This window comes from Mesoplodon mirus (genome assembly GCF_964341445.2).
Source record: "Mesoplodon mirus genome assembly, chromosome: 10".
NCBI classification, from domain to species: Eukaryota; Metazoa; Chordata; class Mammalia; order Artiodactyla; family Ziphiidae; genus Mesoplodon; species Mesoplodon mirus.
In genome coordinates, this window is record NC_138986.1 from 60,503,357 (window position 1) to 60,515,724 (window position 12,368).

At 38.6% G+C, this 12,368-nt stretch overlaps 1 protein-coding gene across 3 annotated transcripts in view; it reads left to right on the forward strand.

Moving 5' to 3' along the window:
* The window catches only part of MMS22L (MMS22 like, DNA repair protein), a 155,641-nt gene that overhangs the window by 122,370 nt on the left and 20,903 nt on the right, over nucleotides 1-12,368 (forward strand). For all 3 annotated transcript variants that reach the window (XR_014295079.1, XR_014295080.1, XM_082633330.1), the window contains exons 21-22: nucleotides 871-1,082; nucleotides 3,889-4,052. Coding sequence is in view for 1 of the 3 variants with exons in the window: in XM_082633330.1 (XP_082489456.1) it covers nucleotides 871-1,082; nucleotides 3,889-4,052 (376 nt within the window). In the remaining 2 variants the exon portion in view is untranslated. The remainder of the gene's footprint in view (nucleotides 1-870; nucleotides 1,083-3,888; nucleotides 4,053-12,368) is intronic.

The window sequence follows — 12,368 nt, forward strand, 5'->3', positions numbered from 1 at the left end:
CTGTTGGTGATTATTTAGTAAAATGCAATATTTACTAATATTAGCGGGAAAAATTTTTATTTCTCATGGTGTTGGTTTGTTTGTAAGTATCAAATACTGCAGTCCATATGAAAGTATCTCATTAACCTCTATATAAATAGAAGGGATTAAATCAGCAGACATATAACAAGACATTGTGAGTTCTGTATGACCTTGATCAAACTCTTAACTTCTCGAAACCTCAATTTCTCCAGCTGTAAAATCAGAGATAAAATAACACTAAGTCAGTGGGGCTGTTTTTTGAAAAATTTAAATGGAATAATGAATATAAAGCATGTGGCACAGTGCCTGATATATAAAAACCTCAAAATAAATTGTCATTATTCTGAGTCTTAATCTTCTGCATTTCTCTCCTTTTGATATTTTTAAAAAATTTATCATGTTTCTTAACATTGAAAATTTTTAGCATAAATTTTATAGTCTTACTCAGACAAAATGACCAGTACCATAAGCTTAAAAATAGACTAAAACATATTTTATAACTTTGTAATACATATATATGTAGCTGATGAGTGTGGTGGTGAAATTTTCTAAAGATGAGAGGCAGAAGGAAGCTTCATCTGTCTCCCTACTCTTCTCCCCTGCCTCCTCTGTGTGTGCCCCCAGTACATGTATGCTTGGTTAGGTACCACTGCATAGGTGTTACCCAAGGTCAGCTGCTCCCTGAGCTTCATACAAACATTACCTGTTTGTATGATGGAAGTTGTTCTTGTTGATTGTGATAAGTTACAAATTCTGATATAAATGCTTGGGACAAAATTAGTAACTTCCTAAATCTTTTTTTTAACTTTACCTTTTAATATTTCTGTCTCTTTTTTTTTTCTCCTGTAGGGCATGTGTATCGTGTGTTGTCAGTCTCAAAATCCAAATGCCTATTTGACTCAGTTACTAGGGAATGTTATTGAGCAGTATATTGGGCGGTTTCTTCCAGCTTCACCACATGTTTTAGGTCTTGGGCAACATCCTGTTTTGTTGGCATTGAGAAACTCAGCCACTGTTCCACCGATGTCATCTCTAAAGAAATGCATTGTACAAGTCATAAGGTACATCTAAATATTAAAAATAGGTGGTATTTACAATTTATTATTCTCTATAAAAAAATGACAAAGCATCTCAAAAGTATTGGCAGCCCTTAGGATACTGAGTTTAGAAACTTTTTTTTTCCTGAGAAGCATTGTCTAAGAATTTACCAGAATGACTTGTCAGCCTAAGACAGTGCTCTTTATATTGCTTGTTTTCTCTGTAGCTATTATTTTTCTTATATATGTCCCAAAGGTATATCTATTTTTCCATCAGATAAACACTAATTGTATTTTGTACTGTACAAAATGAAGTAATTGTATTTTATAAAAGGTGGTTAAGTGAAAAGATAAATGCTAATATGAAAAAGGAAGCAATATGAAGTCCTATTTTTGTTAGTCTACTCTGTCTTAATAATTCAGTTCATTATTAGGCAGATGAATCAATGAAACTTCTTAGGTTTTCTACTAAACTCCAATATCTTTTAACTATAACAGTAGAAAATATCTTTTTTTTATCTTCATGAGGTATTTAGCTTCACATGAAATTAGTTTTTAAACTTTAAGATGCTGTGGTGATATAGATTATTCTTGTCTAGTTTTCTTTCATGTGTTTTTAATGATCTAGTAGCTTTAATGTCCTGATATTATCCATCACCTCCCATGACAGAATCCCATGTCTAAGATCTGTTCTCCCTTCTGACCTTTTCTGTGTGTTGCTAGTGTTCTGTTACTCAGGTTTGAAAGCTTTATATTCTTTGTTCCCTCCCCTTTTCCAGCCTTTGGCAAATGATTGTTTCCTTCTCTTTTCACATGTCTTTTCTCTTATCACATTATACCTGGACTATTGCCAGTGTCCTAACTACTTTCACTATCTCTTGTCTTTACTTCCAGTCCCACCTAAACAATTCCCCCATATTACTTTTCCTAATATATTGTTCCAGTATGACACTTCCCTGCCTTCAAACCTTTATTCAGTCCTTTTTGACTCGTGCAATAAACTCCATACTCCTTAGCTCTCCATGATCTGTCACTTAACTTTTCCAAATGTAATACATATGGCATCATATATTGTTACAAGCCCTAATGAGATGGGTTTAATTATCACCCTCAAAAATGCTTTACATCTCCCTACCTCACAGCTTTGTTCATACCATTTTCTCCATTAAAATGCCATCCCTCTGGGCTAAATACTACCTAGACTTTATGAGACCTACACCTAATATCTCAGTGCACCATGATGCTTCTTCCCTTCTTCTGGAGTCACGTGCTCTTGATGATTCAATTCACAGAATCATGATATTTTTGCCTAACTTGTGTCTGAATTTCCAACAAGATTATAGTACGCTACCACTGTTTTTGAGACATTGCATAGGTAATTTTAGTACAAACCAAACGACAAGTGCTGAAGTGAAATCAAATCCTTAAGGTCTTAAAGTCGTTAAAGCCCAGTGTTTAGGATCTTGGCTGCTTTCCTTGACTTTCCTATTTACTTTGTATACAGTAAAAATGTTTTTCTTATGATTTCTAGTTGAATACCTAAACATGTAACAGTTCCTTTTTCTGTTTTTTTAAATACTCAGGAAAGAAATAGAGATTGCCTCCTATGACTTCCTCTATCCCAAGCTTTTCTACTCCTGGAGTTCCCCATCTTAGGGCCCCTTCTACTGAATTCCTAAGAATTCTGGGATTATCTTTCAAAGCACCTGTCACAATGTATTATAATTGTCCTTTTTTTTTTAATCTAACTTTTCCACTGAACAGTGAACCCCATGCTTTCAGAAACCATATTTTACACTCTTGTCCTTAGACTTGTAACTGGCACACCATGTACTAAATAAATGTTTTTTCTAGGCGTTGGGAATTCATTATTAAACAAAACAGATAAAAAGCCCTTGCCCCTCAAAAAGAGTGAATGAATTTTGTAATATGTAATGTTTGTTGGAAGTCATTGTATAGAGTAGAAATGATGAAGGCATAGTTCTGCCCTTAAGGAATTTATAATCTTTAGTGATTTCTATGCCCCATTTTGGCAAATTATTATTGCTTTGCAAGTATATTTAGATGTCTAGCTTAGATTTAGCTATATCTGACACTTATTCATGTTGTCTTGACTTTTTAAAAACTGAACAATTTTCACTTTCATTTATTCACTTAAAAAAAGTACACTGAACACCTGTTATGAGCTGAGACCTGTTCTAAGAGGTAGAGATACAAAAATGAATCAGATAAATTATCTTTATGACCTCTGTTGAGTTCGAATGCTAAAAATTGTCCTACTTTAAGAGAAGATATTAAATCCTAAATTACCTCTCTGATTCTTTTACTTCATAAGGGAAGGAAGGAGGTTGGCTGGAATGGGAAGATGATTTCTAGTATAGTCCTCTTATTTATTTGGAAAAATAAGACCCCCTTTCAAATCCCTAAATAAATAAATATGAGGAGAGAATCTTTATGCAAATTTGACATTAGAGAAAATGTTGCATCATTGAGGAACTGATAAGAGGATGTCAAGCTTATATTAGAAAGTTAGATTTTTATTAGATTTTGATTAAGTGTATTAAGTATATTTTAAGACCAGGTTGCTTTATATTTTGTTTGTATCTGTATTCTGCTTTGGCCCTTATGGCACGCCAAAAGGATGTGCAGTCATTGCTTCAAAAATCTTAGGTTTGAAGAAAACATGGTAAAATATACATACTTTTTAAAAGTTGTGTTTTACTAATTTGGGAGCTAAAATAGGCCAGTATCTTTAAAGTGCATGACATTTGATTCTGCTCTATTAAAACTTTATAAAGAGAAGGAAAAATAAAATTGTGCTTCTTTTCAGGAAATCCTACTTTGAGTTTAAAGGATCCTTGCTCCCTCCTCGCTTAGCATCCATTCTGGCCTTCATCCTCCAACTTGTTAAGGAAACAAACATTGATGTTTACGAGGTTGAACTACTCCTCCCTGGAGTATTAAAATGCTTGGTGTTGGTCAGTGAACCTCAAGGTTAGTTCGTTTACAAGTTTGTGTTTGTTATACTTTTATGTTCACAAATTAAGAGTATATTCTTTCCTATCAGTTAAATCAACAGTTACAAAAATATATGGTTATTTTATATCAGTTTGATTATATCATGGCTAAAGAACAAACTCCAGCCAATAGCTGAGGTTGGGCATGATAAAATGATTAAAAACTGACATGTTTCAGTCTAGTTTGGTTTTTTTTTTCTTTTTTCTCCCAGACAAATAGTTTATTTAATTTTTGTTCAATCAGACTCCAGTATTAAATGCAACTTATTAAATATCAAGTGGTGAAGGGTCTGCATACTTTCTCCTATTCAGTTTTCTTCTAGAATATGTAAGCTTATCTCTGGGCAAAGAGATCAGATTATTGATCCTTTTGTTTTCAGTCTCATCAGCCTTACTGCCAGTGATTGCTTTAAAATATTACTTATTTAGTCTTCCCTGTGAGTAGCATGCTTTAATAAGCTTATTGGGAATATGCAGAATAGTGGCTATAGTTCTATCCTGAAGGTTTTTTTTTTTTTTTCTCACGGTACGCGGGCCTCTCACTGCTGTGGCCTCTCCTGTTGCGGAGCACAGGCTCCAGACGTGCAGGCTCAGCGGCCATGGCTCATGGGCCCAGCTGCTCCGCAGCATGTGGGATCTTCCCAGACCTGGGCACGAACCCGTGTCCCCTGCATCAGCAGGCGGACTCTCAACCACTGCACCACCAGGGAAGCCCCTGAAGGGGGTTTTAGTATAAATAGGATGGGGTGTGTGTGTGTGTGTGTATGTTTGTGTATTTGTCATTATAATGCGATTGTTTGGGGCAGGCTTCTCACACGCTTCTACCTAAGTACTTCTAACTACTGTGATAAGTGAGTACAGTGTATATCCTAAAGAATATGAGGGCAGAAAAGTGCTAGCTGAAAGCTCAAACAGCTCTTTGAAATGTTCTGTTTTATCTCAAAAATTGATGCATATTTTGTTTTAATCCACATTATTTTAATGTTTAAAATGTTCATCTCTGCTTCCAAGCTTGCTTTTGTGAAAAATGTTGTATTATGTTAATATAAAATACCCTTACTTGATAGTAACACCTCTTCAGTGAAGAATATCCAGAGATAGACCCCAGACTCTTCTTTAGAAATTTTATCTTCTTTGAAAACGTTTGCATACTTCTAATTTCAGTGAAAGCCTGTTGTATTATACAGTACAAAATCTGAGACAGAGCAGACAGTATAGCATTTTAACTAGCCCCTTGTTTCATTGAGAGTAATATTTATCATGAAGGAGATCAGGGTTTGGGAGGGGAATTTTGCTGCTCATCTCTAGCTAGTGGTGCATCGCACGTTCCAAATAGAAGGCATACAGAATGCTCTGTCTCCACGTGGCCGTCTTTGTAAGCGGGAGAAACAGTGTTAAACACAGGTTTGTGTGATTGGCTCAGAGAAAATTCCGACTCTCCTTGTAGTCTCAGTGTTTAGAAGGACAGTGTGTAAAATCGTAGAAAGGTAGTGTTACTAAATGACATAGCAGTTCCATTCCCAGATACATGTCCAAGAGTATTTTAAACATATGTCCACTCAAAATACCTGTACATCAGAGCTTGAGGAGTTCTACTTCCAGCATGACAACATGAGGAGCTCTGCAGCCCTGCTCCCCAGAAAAACTGGTGAAAATTATTTAAAAGAGAGCATTTAAATTCTCTGGAAGTGGTTCTGAGTGTACAAAACAAATGGAGAAACATTATTTAAGAAAATATACTGAAGCTTGGTAGGAACAGCAAGTCTTTGATATTTGAACCAAGACTACTCCCTTCTCTCCTCCTAGCTCAGTAAGATGGAAACTCTGCTTTAGACTGGTAAATTAAATAACTAGAGTTCCGTCTCCCCACAGCTCCCAGTAGGAGGGCTGTCTTCCTGTGAGAGGCAACGTATCAGTGTTTCTCATTCTGCCTCCTAGCTACCTGATGGTAAGGCTGTATTCCAGGGGAGTGTGGGTGAGAAGTGGGGCCTTCATTCTTCCATTCAGCCCCCACTCATGGGATGGGTACACTATACTGAGTATGGCACCAATGAGAATACTGGGGCACTGATTGTCCTTGCTCCAGCTTAGAGGTGGAGATTCCATGCCGAGAGGACCTGCGGCTAATACCCCTCCTTCCAGAAGCATTAAGCACCTAAAGTGGGTATGTCACTCAGAAAATAGTGGACACCATGGTCCCTGTCCCAGGCACCAGAGATACACCTCTGAGTTTTGCATGGAAGTGGGAGAAAACCATAGAATAGAGAACTCTGAATCTCTCCCAAAGGAACTGACTTGCAACAAAGTGTGAAAAAGTTCAAGCTTGAGGGTGCTGTCAAAAACAGTGGAGTTTGTGGTTGAAAGGCAATAGGTGAGAGAATGATAGATTTATTGGAGGTATAAGCAGATGGTTGCACAATTCTGTGATTATATTAAAAACCATTGAATTTTACATGTTAAATGGGTGAATTGTATAGTATTAAATTATATGACAATAAAGTGGGTTTTTTTAAACTAAAAACGGATAACCCAGTTTTTTAAGAAATGCTCAGTTCAATTAAACAAATAAAGATGACAGACTTTTTTTAGAAACCCTGTACACTAATGCTCATTGCAGTGTTATCCATAATAGCCCCAAAATGGAAACAACTCAAATGTCCATCAACTAATGAATTGATATGCAAGATGAAGTAAATCCATACAGTGGAATATTACTCAACCATGAAAAGGAGTGAAGTACTAACACATTCTATAACATGGTTGAACCTTAAAACATTATGCTGGATGAACTTCCTTCAAGATGGCGGAAGAGTAAGACGTGGAGATCACCTTCCTCCCCACAAATACATCAGAAATACATCTATATGTGGAACAACTCCTACAGAACACCTACTGAACACTGGCAGAAGACCTCAGTCCTCCCAAAAGGCAAGAAACTCCCCATGTACTTGGATAGGGCAAAAGAAAAAAAAAACAGATATAGGGCTTCCCTGGTGGCACAGTGGTTGAGAGTCCGCCTGCCGATGCAGGGGACACGGGTTCGTGCCCCAGTCTGGGAAGATCCCACATGCCGTGGAGCGGCTGGGCCCATGAGCCATGGCCGCTGAGCCTGCGCATCCAGAGCCTGTGCTCTGCAACGGGAGAGGCCACAGCAGTGAGAGGCCCGCGTACCGCCAAAAAAAAAAAAAAAACAGATATAAAAGAATAGGCATGGGACCTGCACCAGTGGGAGGAAGCCGTGAAGGAGGAAAGGTTTCCACACAGGAGGAAGCCCCTTCGTGGGCAGAGATGGGATGGTGGAGGGGGGAAGCTTCGGAGCCACGGAGGAGAGTGCAGCCAGGAGTGCGGAGGGCAAAGCGGAGAGATTCCCGCACAGAGGATTGGTGCCGACCAGCACTCACCAGCCTGAGACGCTTGTCTGCTCACCCGCCGGGCTGGGCAGGGCTGGGAGCTGAGGCTCAGGCTTCGGTCAGATGCTGGGAGAGGACTGGCTGCGTGAACACAGCCTGAAGGAGATTAGTGCACCACGGCTAGCCGGGAGGGAGTCCAGGAAGGAGTCTGGAGCTGCTGAAGAGGCAAGAGACTTTTTCTTCCCTCTTTGTTTCCTGGTGCGCGAGGAGAGGGGATTAAGAGTGCCACTTAGAGGAGCTCCAGAGACAGGCATGAGACGCTAAGGCTGCTGCTGCAGCCACCAAGAAACCTGTGTGCAAGCACAGGTCACTTGGCACACCTCCCCTCCCGGGAGCCTGTGTAGCCCACCACTGCCAGGGTCCCGTGATCCAGGGATGACTTCCCCGGGAGAACACACAGCATGCCTCAGGCTGTTGGAACGTCACACTGGCCTCTGCCGCTGCAGGCTCGCCCCGCACTCTGTGCCCCTCCCTCCCCCTGGCCTGACTGAGCCAGAGCCCCCGAATCAGCTGCTCCTTTAACCCCATCCTGTCTAAGGGAAGAACAGACGCCCTCAGGTGACCTACACGCAGAGGCGGGGCCAAATCCAAAGCTGAACCCCAGGAGCTATGGGAACAAAGAAGAGAAGGAAATCTCTCCCAGCAGCCTCAGAAGCAGCAGATTAAATCTCCACAGTCAACTTGATGTACCCTGCATCTGTGGAATACCTGAATAGACAACAAATCATCCCAAATTGAGGAGGTGGACTTTGGGAGCACCGATATATATATATATTTTTTTCCCCTTTTTCTCTTTTTGTGAGTGTGTATGCGTATGCTTCTGTGTGTGATTTTTGTCTGTATACCTTTGCTTTTACCATTTATCCTAGGGTTCTGTCTGTCTTTTTTTTTTTTTTTTTTTTAGTATAGCGTTCAGTGCTTGTTATCATTGGTGGATCTGTTTTTTGATTTGGTTGTTCTTTTTTTTTTAATTAAAAAAATTTTTTTAATAATTATTTTTGGTTTTTTATTTTAATACCTTTTTTAAAAATCTTTTTCTTTCTTTCCTTCTTTTTTTCTCCCTTTTATTCTGAGCCCTGTGGATGACAGGCTTTTGGTGCTCCAGCCAGGCGTCAGGGCTGTGCCTTTTAGGTGGGAGAGCCAAGTTCAGGACATTGGTCCACCACAGACATCCCACATAATATCAAATGGCGAAAATCTGCCAAAGATCTCCATCTCAACGCCAACACCCAGCTCCACTCAATGATCAGCGAGCTACAGTGCTGGATACCCTATGTCAAACAACTAGCAAGACAGGAACACAACACCACCCATTAGCACAGAGGCTGCCTAAAATCACAATAAGGTCACAGACACCACCACCAGACGTGAACCTACCCACCAGAAAGCCAAGATCTAGCCTCATCCACCAGAACACAGGCACTAGTCCCCTCCACCAGGAAACCTACAAAAACCACTGAACCAACCTTAGCCACTGGGGGCAGACACCAAAAAAAATGGGAACTGCGAACCTGCAGCCTGCGAAAAGGAGACCCCAAACACAGTAAGTTAAGCAAAATGAGAAGAAAAAAAATACACAGCAGATGAAGGAGCAAGGCAAAAACCCAGCAGAGCTAACAAATGAAGAGGAAATAGGCAGACTACCTGAAAAAGAAATCAGAATAATGATAGTCAAGATGATCCAAAATCTTGGAAATAGAATGGAGAAAATACAAGAAACGTTTAACAAGGACCTAGAAGAACTAAACAGCAAACAGACAGTGATGAGCAACAAAATAAATGAAATTAAAAATTCTCTAGAAGGGATCAATAGCAGAATAACTGAGCCAGAAGAATGGATAAGTGACCTGGAAGATAAAATAGTGGAAATACCTATTGCAGAGCAGAATAAAGAATTGAGGACAGTCTCAGAGACCTCTGGGACAATATTAAACACACCAACATTCGAATTATAGGGGTCCCAGAAGAAGAAGAGAAAAAGAAAGGGACTGAGAAAATATTTGAAGAGATTATAGTTGAAAACTTCCCTAATATGGGAAAGGAAATAATCAAGTCCAGGAAGCACAGAGAGTCCCATACAGGATAATCCAAGGAGAAACACTCCAAGACACTTATTAATCAAACTATCAAAATTAAATACAAAGAAAAAATATTAAAAGCAGCAAGGGAAAAACAACAAATAACATACAAGGGAATACCCATAAGGTTAACAGCTGATCTTTTAGCAGAAACTCTGCAAGCCAGAAGGGAGTAACAGGACATATCTACAGTGATGAAAGGGAAGAACCTACAACCAAGATTACTCTATCCAGCAAGGATCTCATTCAGGTTTGACAGAGATATTAAAACCTTTAAAGACAAGCAAAAGCTAAGAGAATTCAGCACAACCAAACCAGCTTTACAACAAATGCTAAAGGAACTTCTCTAGGCAGGAAACACAAGAGAAGGAAAAGAACTACAATAACAAACCCAAAACAATTAAGAAAATGGTAATAGGAACATACATATCTATAATTACCTTAAATGTAAATGGATTAAATGCTCCAACCAAGAGACATAGACTGGCTGAATGGATACAAAAACAAGACCCATATATATGCTGTCTACAAGAGATCCACCTGAGACCTAGGCACACATACAGACTGAAAGTGAGGGGATGGAAAAAGGTATTCCATGCAAATGGAAATCAAAAGAAAGCTGGAGTAGCAATTCTCATATCAGACAAAATAGACTTTAAAATAAAGACTATTACAAGAGACAAAGAAGGACACTACATAATGATCAAGGGATCAATCCAAGTAGAAGATATAAAAATTGTAAATATTTATGCACCCAACATAGGAGCACCTCAATACAAACGGCAAATACTAACAGCCATAAAAGGGGAAATTGACAGTAACACAATCATAGAAGGGGACTTTAACACCCCACTTTCACCAATGAGCTGATCATCCAAAATGAAAATAAATAAGGAAACACAGGTTTAAAATGATACATTAGTGGGAAGCAGCCGCATAGCACAGGGAGATCAGCTCAGTGCTTTGTGACCGCCTGGAGGGGTGGGATAGGGAGGGTGGGAGGGAGACGCAAAAGGGAGGGGATATGGAAACATATGTATATGTATAACTGATTAAATTTGTTATAAGGCAAAAAATTAAAAAAAAATACATTAAACAATACGCACTTAATTGATATGTATAGGACATTCCATCCAAAAACAACAGAATACACTTTCTTCTCCAGTGCTCATGGAACATTCTCCAGGATAGATCATATCTTGGGTCACAAATCAAGTCTTGGTACATTTGAGAAAACTGAAATCGTATCAAGTATCTTTTCTGTCCACAATGCTATGAGACTAGATATCAATTACAGGAAAAAATCTGTAAAAGATACAAACACATGGAGGCTAAACAATACACTACTTAATAACCAAGAAATCACTGAAGAAATCAGAGGAAATCAAAAAATACCTAGAAACAAATTACAATGAAAACGTGACCCAAAACCTATGGGATTCAGCAAAAGCAGTTCTAAGAGGTAAGTTTATAGCAATGCAGTCCTACCTTAGGAAACAAGAAACATCTCAAATGAACAATCTAAGCTTACACCTAAAGCAATTAGAGAAAGAAGAACAAAAAAACCTCCAAAGTTAGCAAAAGGAAAGAAATCATAAAGATCAGATCAGAAATAAAAAGAAATGAAGGAAACGATGTTAAAGATCAGTAAAAACTAAAAGCTGGTTCTTTGAGAAGATAAACAAAATTGATCATTAGCCAGACTATCAAGAAAAAACCAAGAAGAATCAAATCAATAGAAATGAAAAAGGGGAAGTAACAACTGACACTGCAGAACACAAAGGATCATGAGAGATTACTGCAGGCAACTATATGCCAATAAAATGGACAACCTGGAAGAAATGGACAAATTCTTAGAAATGCACAACCTTCTGAGACTGAACCAGGAAGAAATAGAAAATATGAACAGACCAATCACAAGCACTGAAATTGAAACTGTGATTAAAAATCTTCCAACAAACAAAAGCCCAGGACCAGATGGCTTCACCAGGCGAATTCTATCAAACATTTAGAGAAGAGCTAACAGCTATCCATCTCAAACTCTTCCAAAATATAGCAGAGGGAGGAGCACTCCCAAACTCATTCTGTGAGGCCGCCACCATCACCCTGATACCAAAACCAGACAAAGATGTCACAAAAAAAGACTACAGACTAATATCACTGATGAATATAGATGCAAAAATCCTCAGCAAAATACTAGCAAACAGAATCCAACAGCACATTAAGAGGATCATACACCATGATCAAGTGGGGTTTATCCCAGGAATGCAAGGATTCTTCAATATACACAAATCAATCAATGTGATACACCATATTAACAAACTAAAGGAGAAAAACCATATGATCATTCAATAGATGCAGAGAAAGCTTTTGACAAAATTCAACACCCATTTATAATCAAAACCCTCCAGAAAGTAGGCATAGCAGGAACTTACCTCAAAAAAATAAGGCCATGATGACAAACCCACAGCCAACATCATCCTCAATGGTGAAAAACTGAAACCATTTCCATTAAGATCAGAAACAAGACAAGGTTTCCCACTCTCACCACTGTTATTCAACATAGTTTTGGAATTTTTAGCCACAGCAATCAGAGAAGAAAAGGAAATAAAAGGAATCCAAATCAGAAAAGAAGAAGTAAAGCTGTCACTGTGTGCAGATGACATGATACTGTACATAGAGAATCTTAAAGATGCTACCAGAAAACTACTAGAGCTAATCAATGAATTTGGTAAAGTAGCAGGATACAAAATTAATGCCCAGAAATCTCTTGCATTCCTATACACTAATGATGAAAAATCTGAA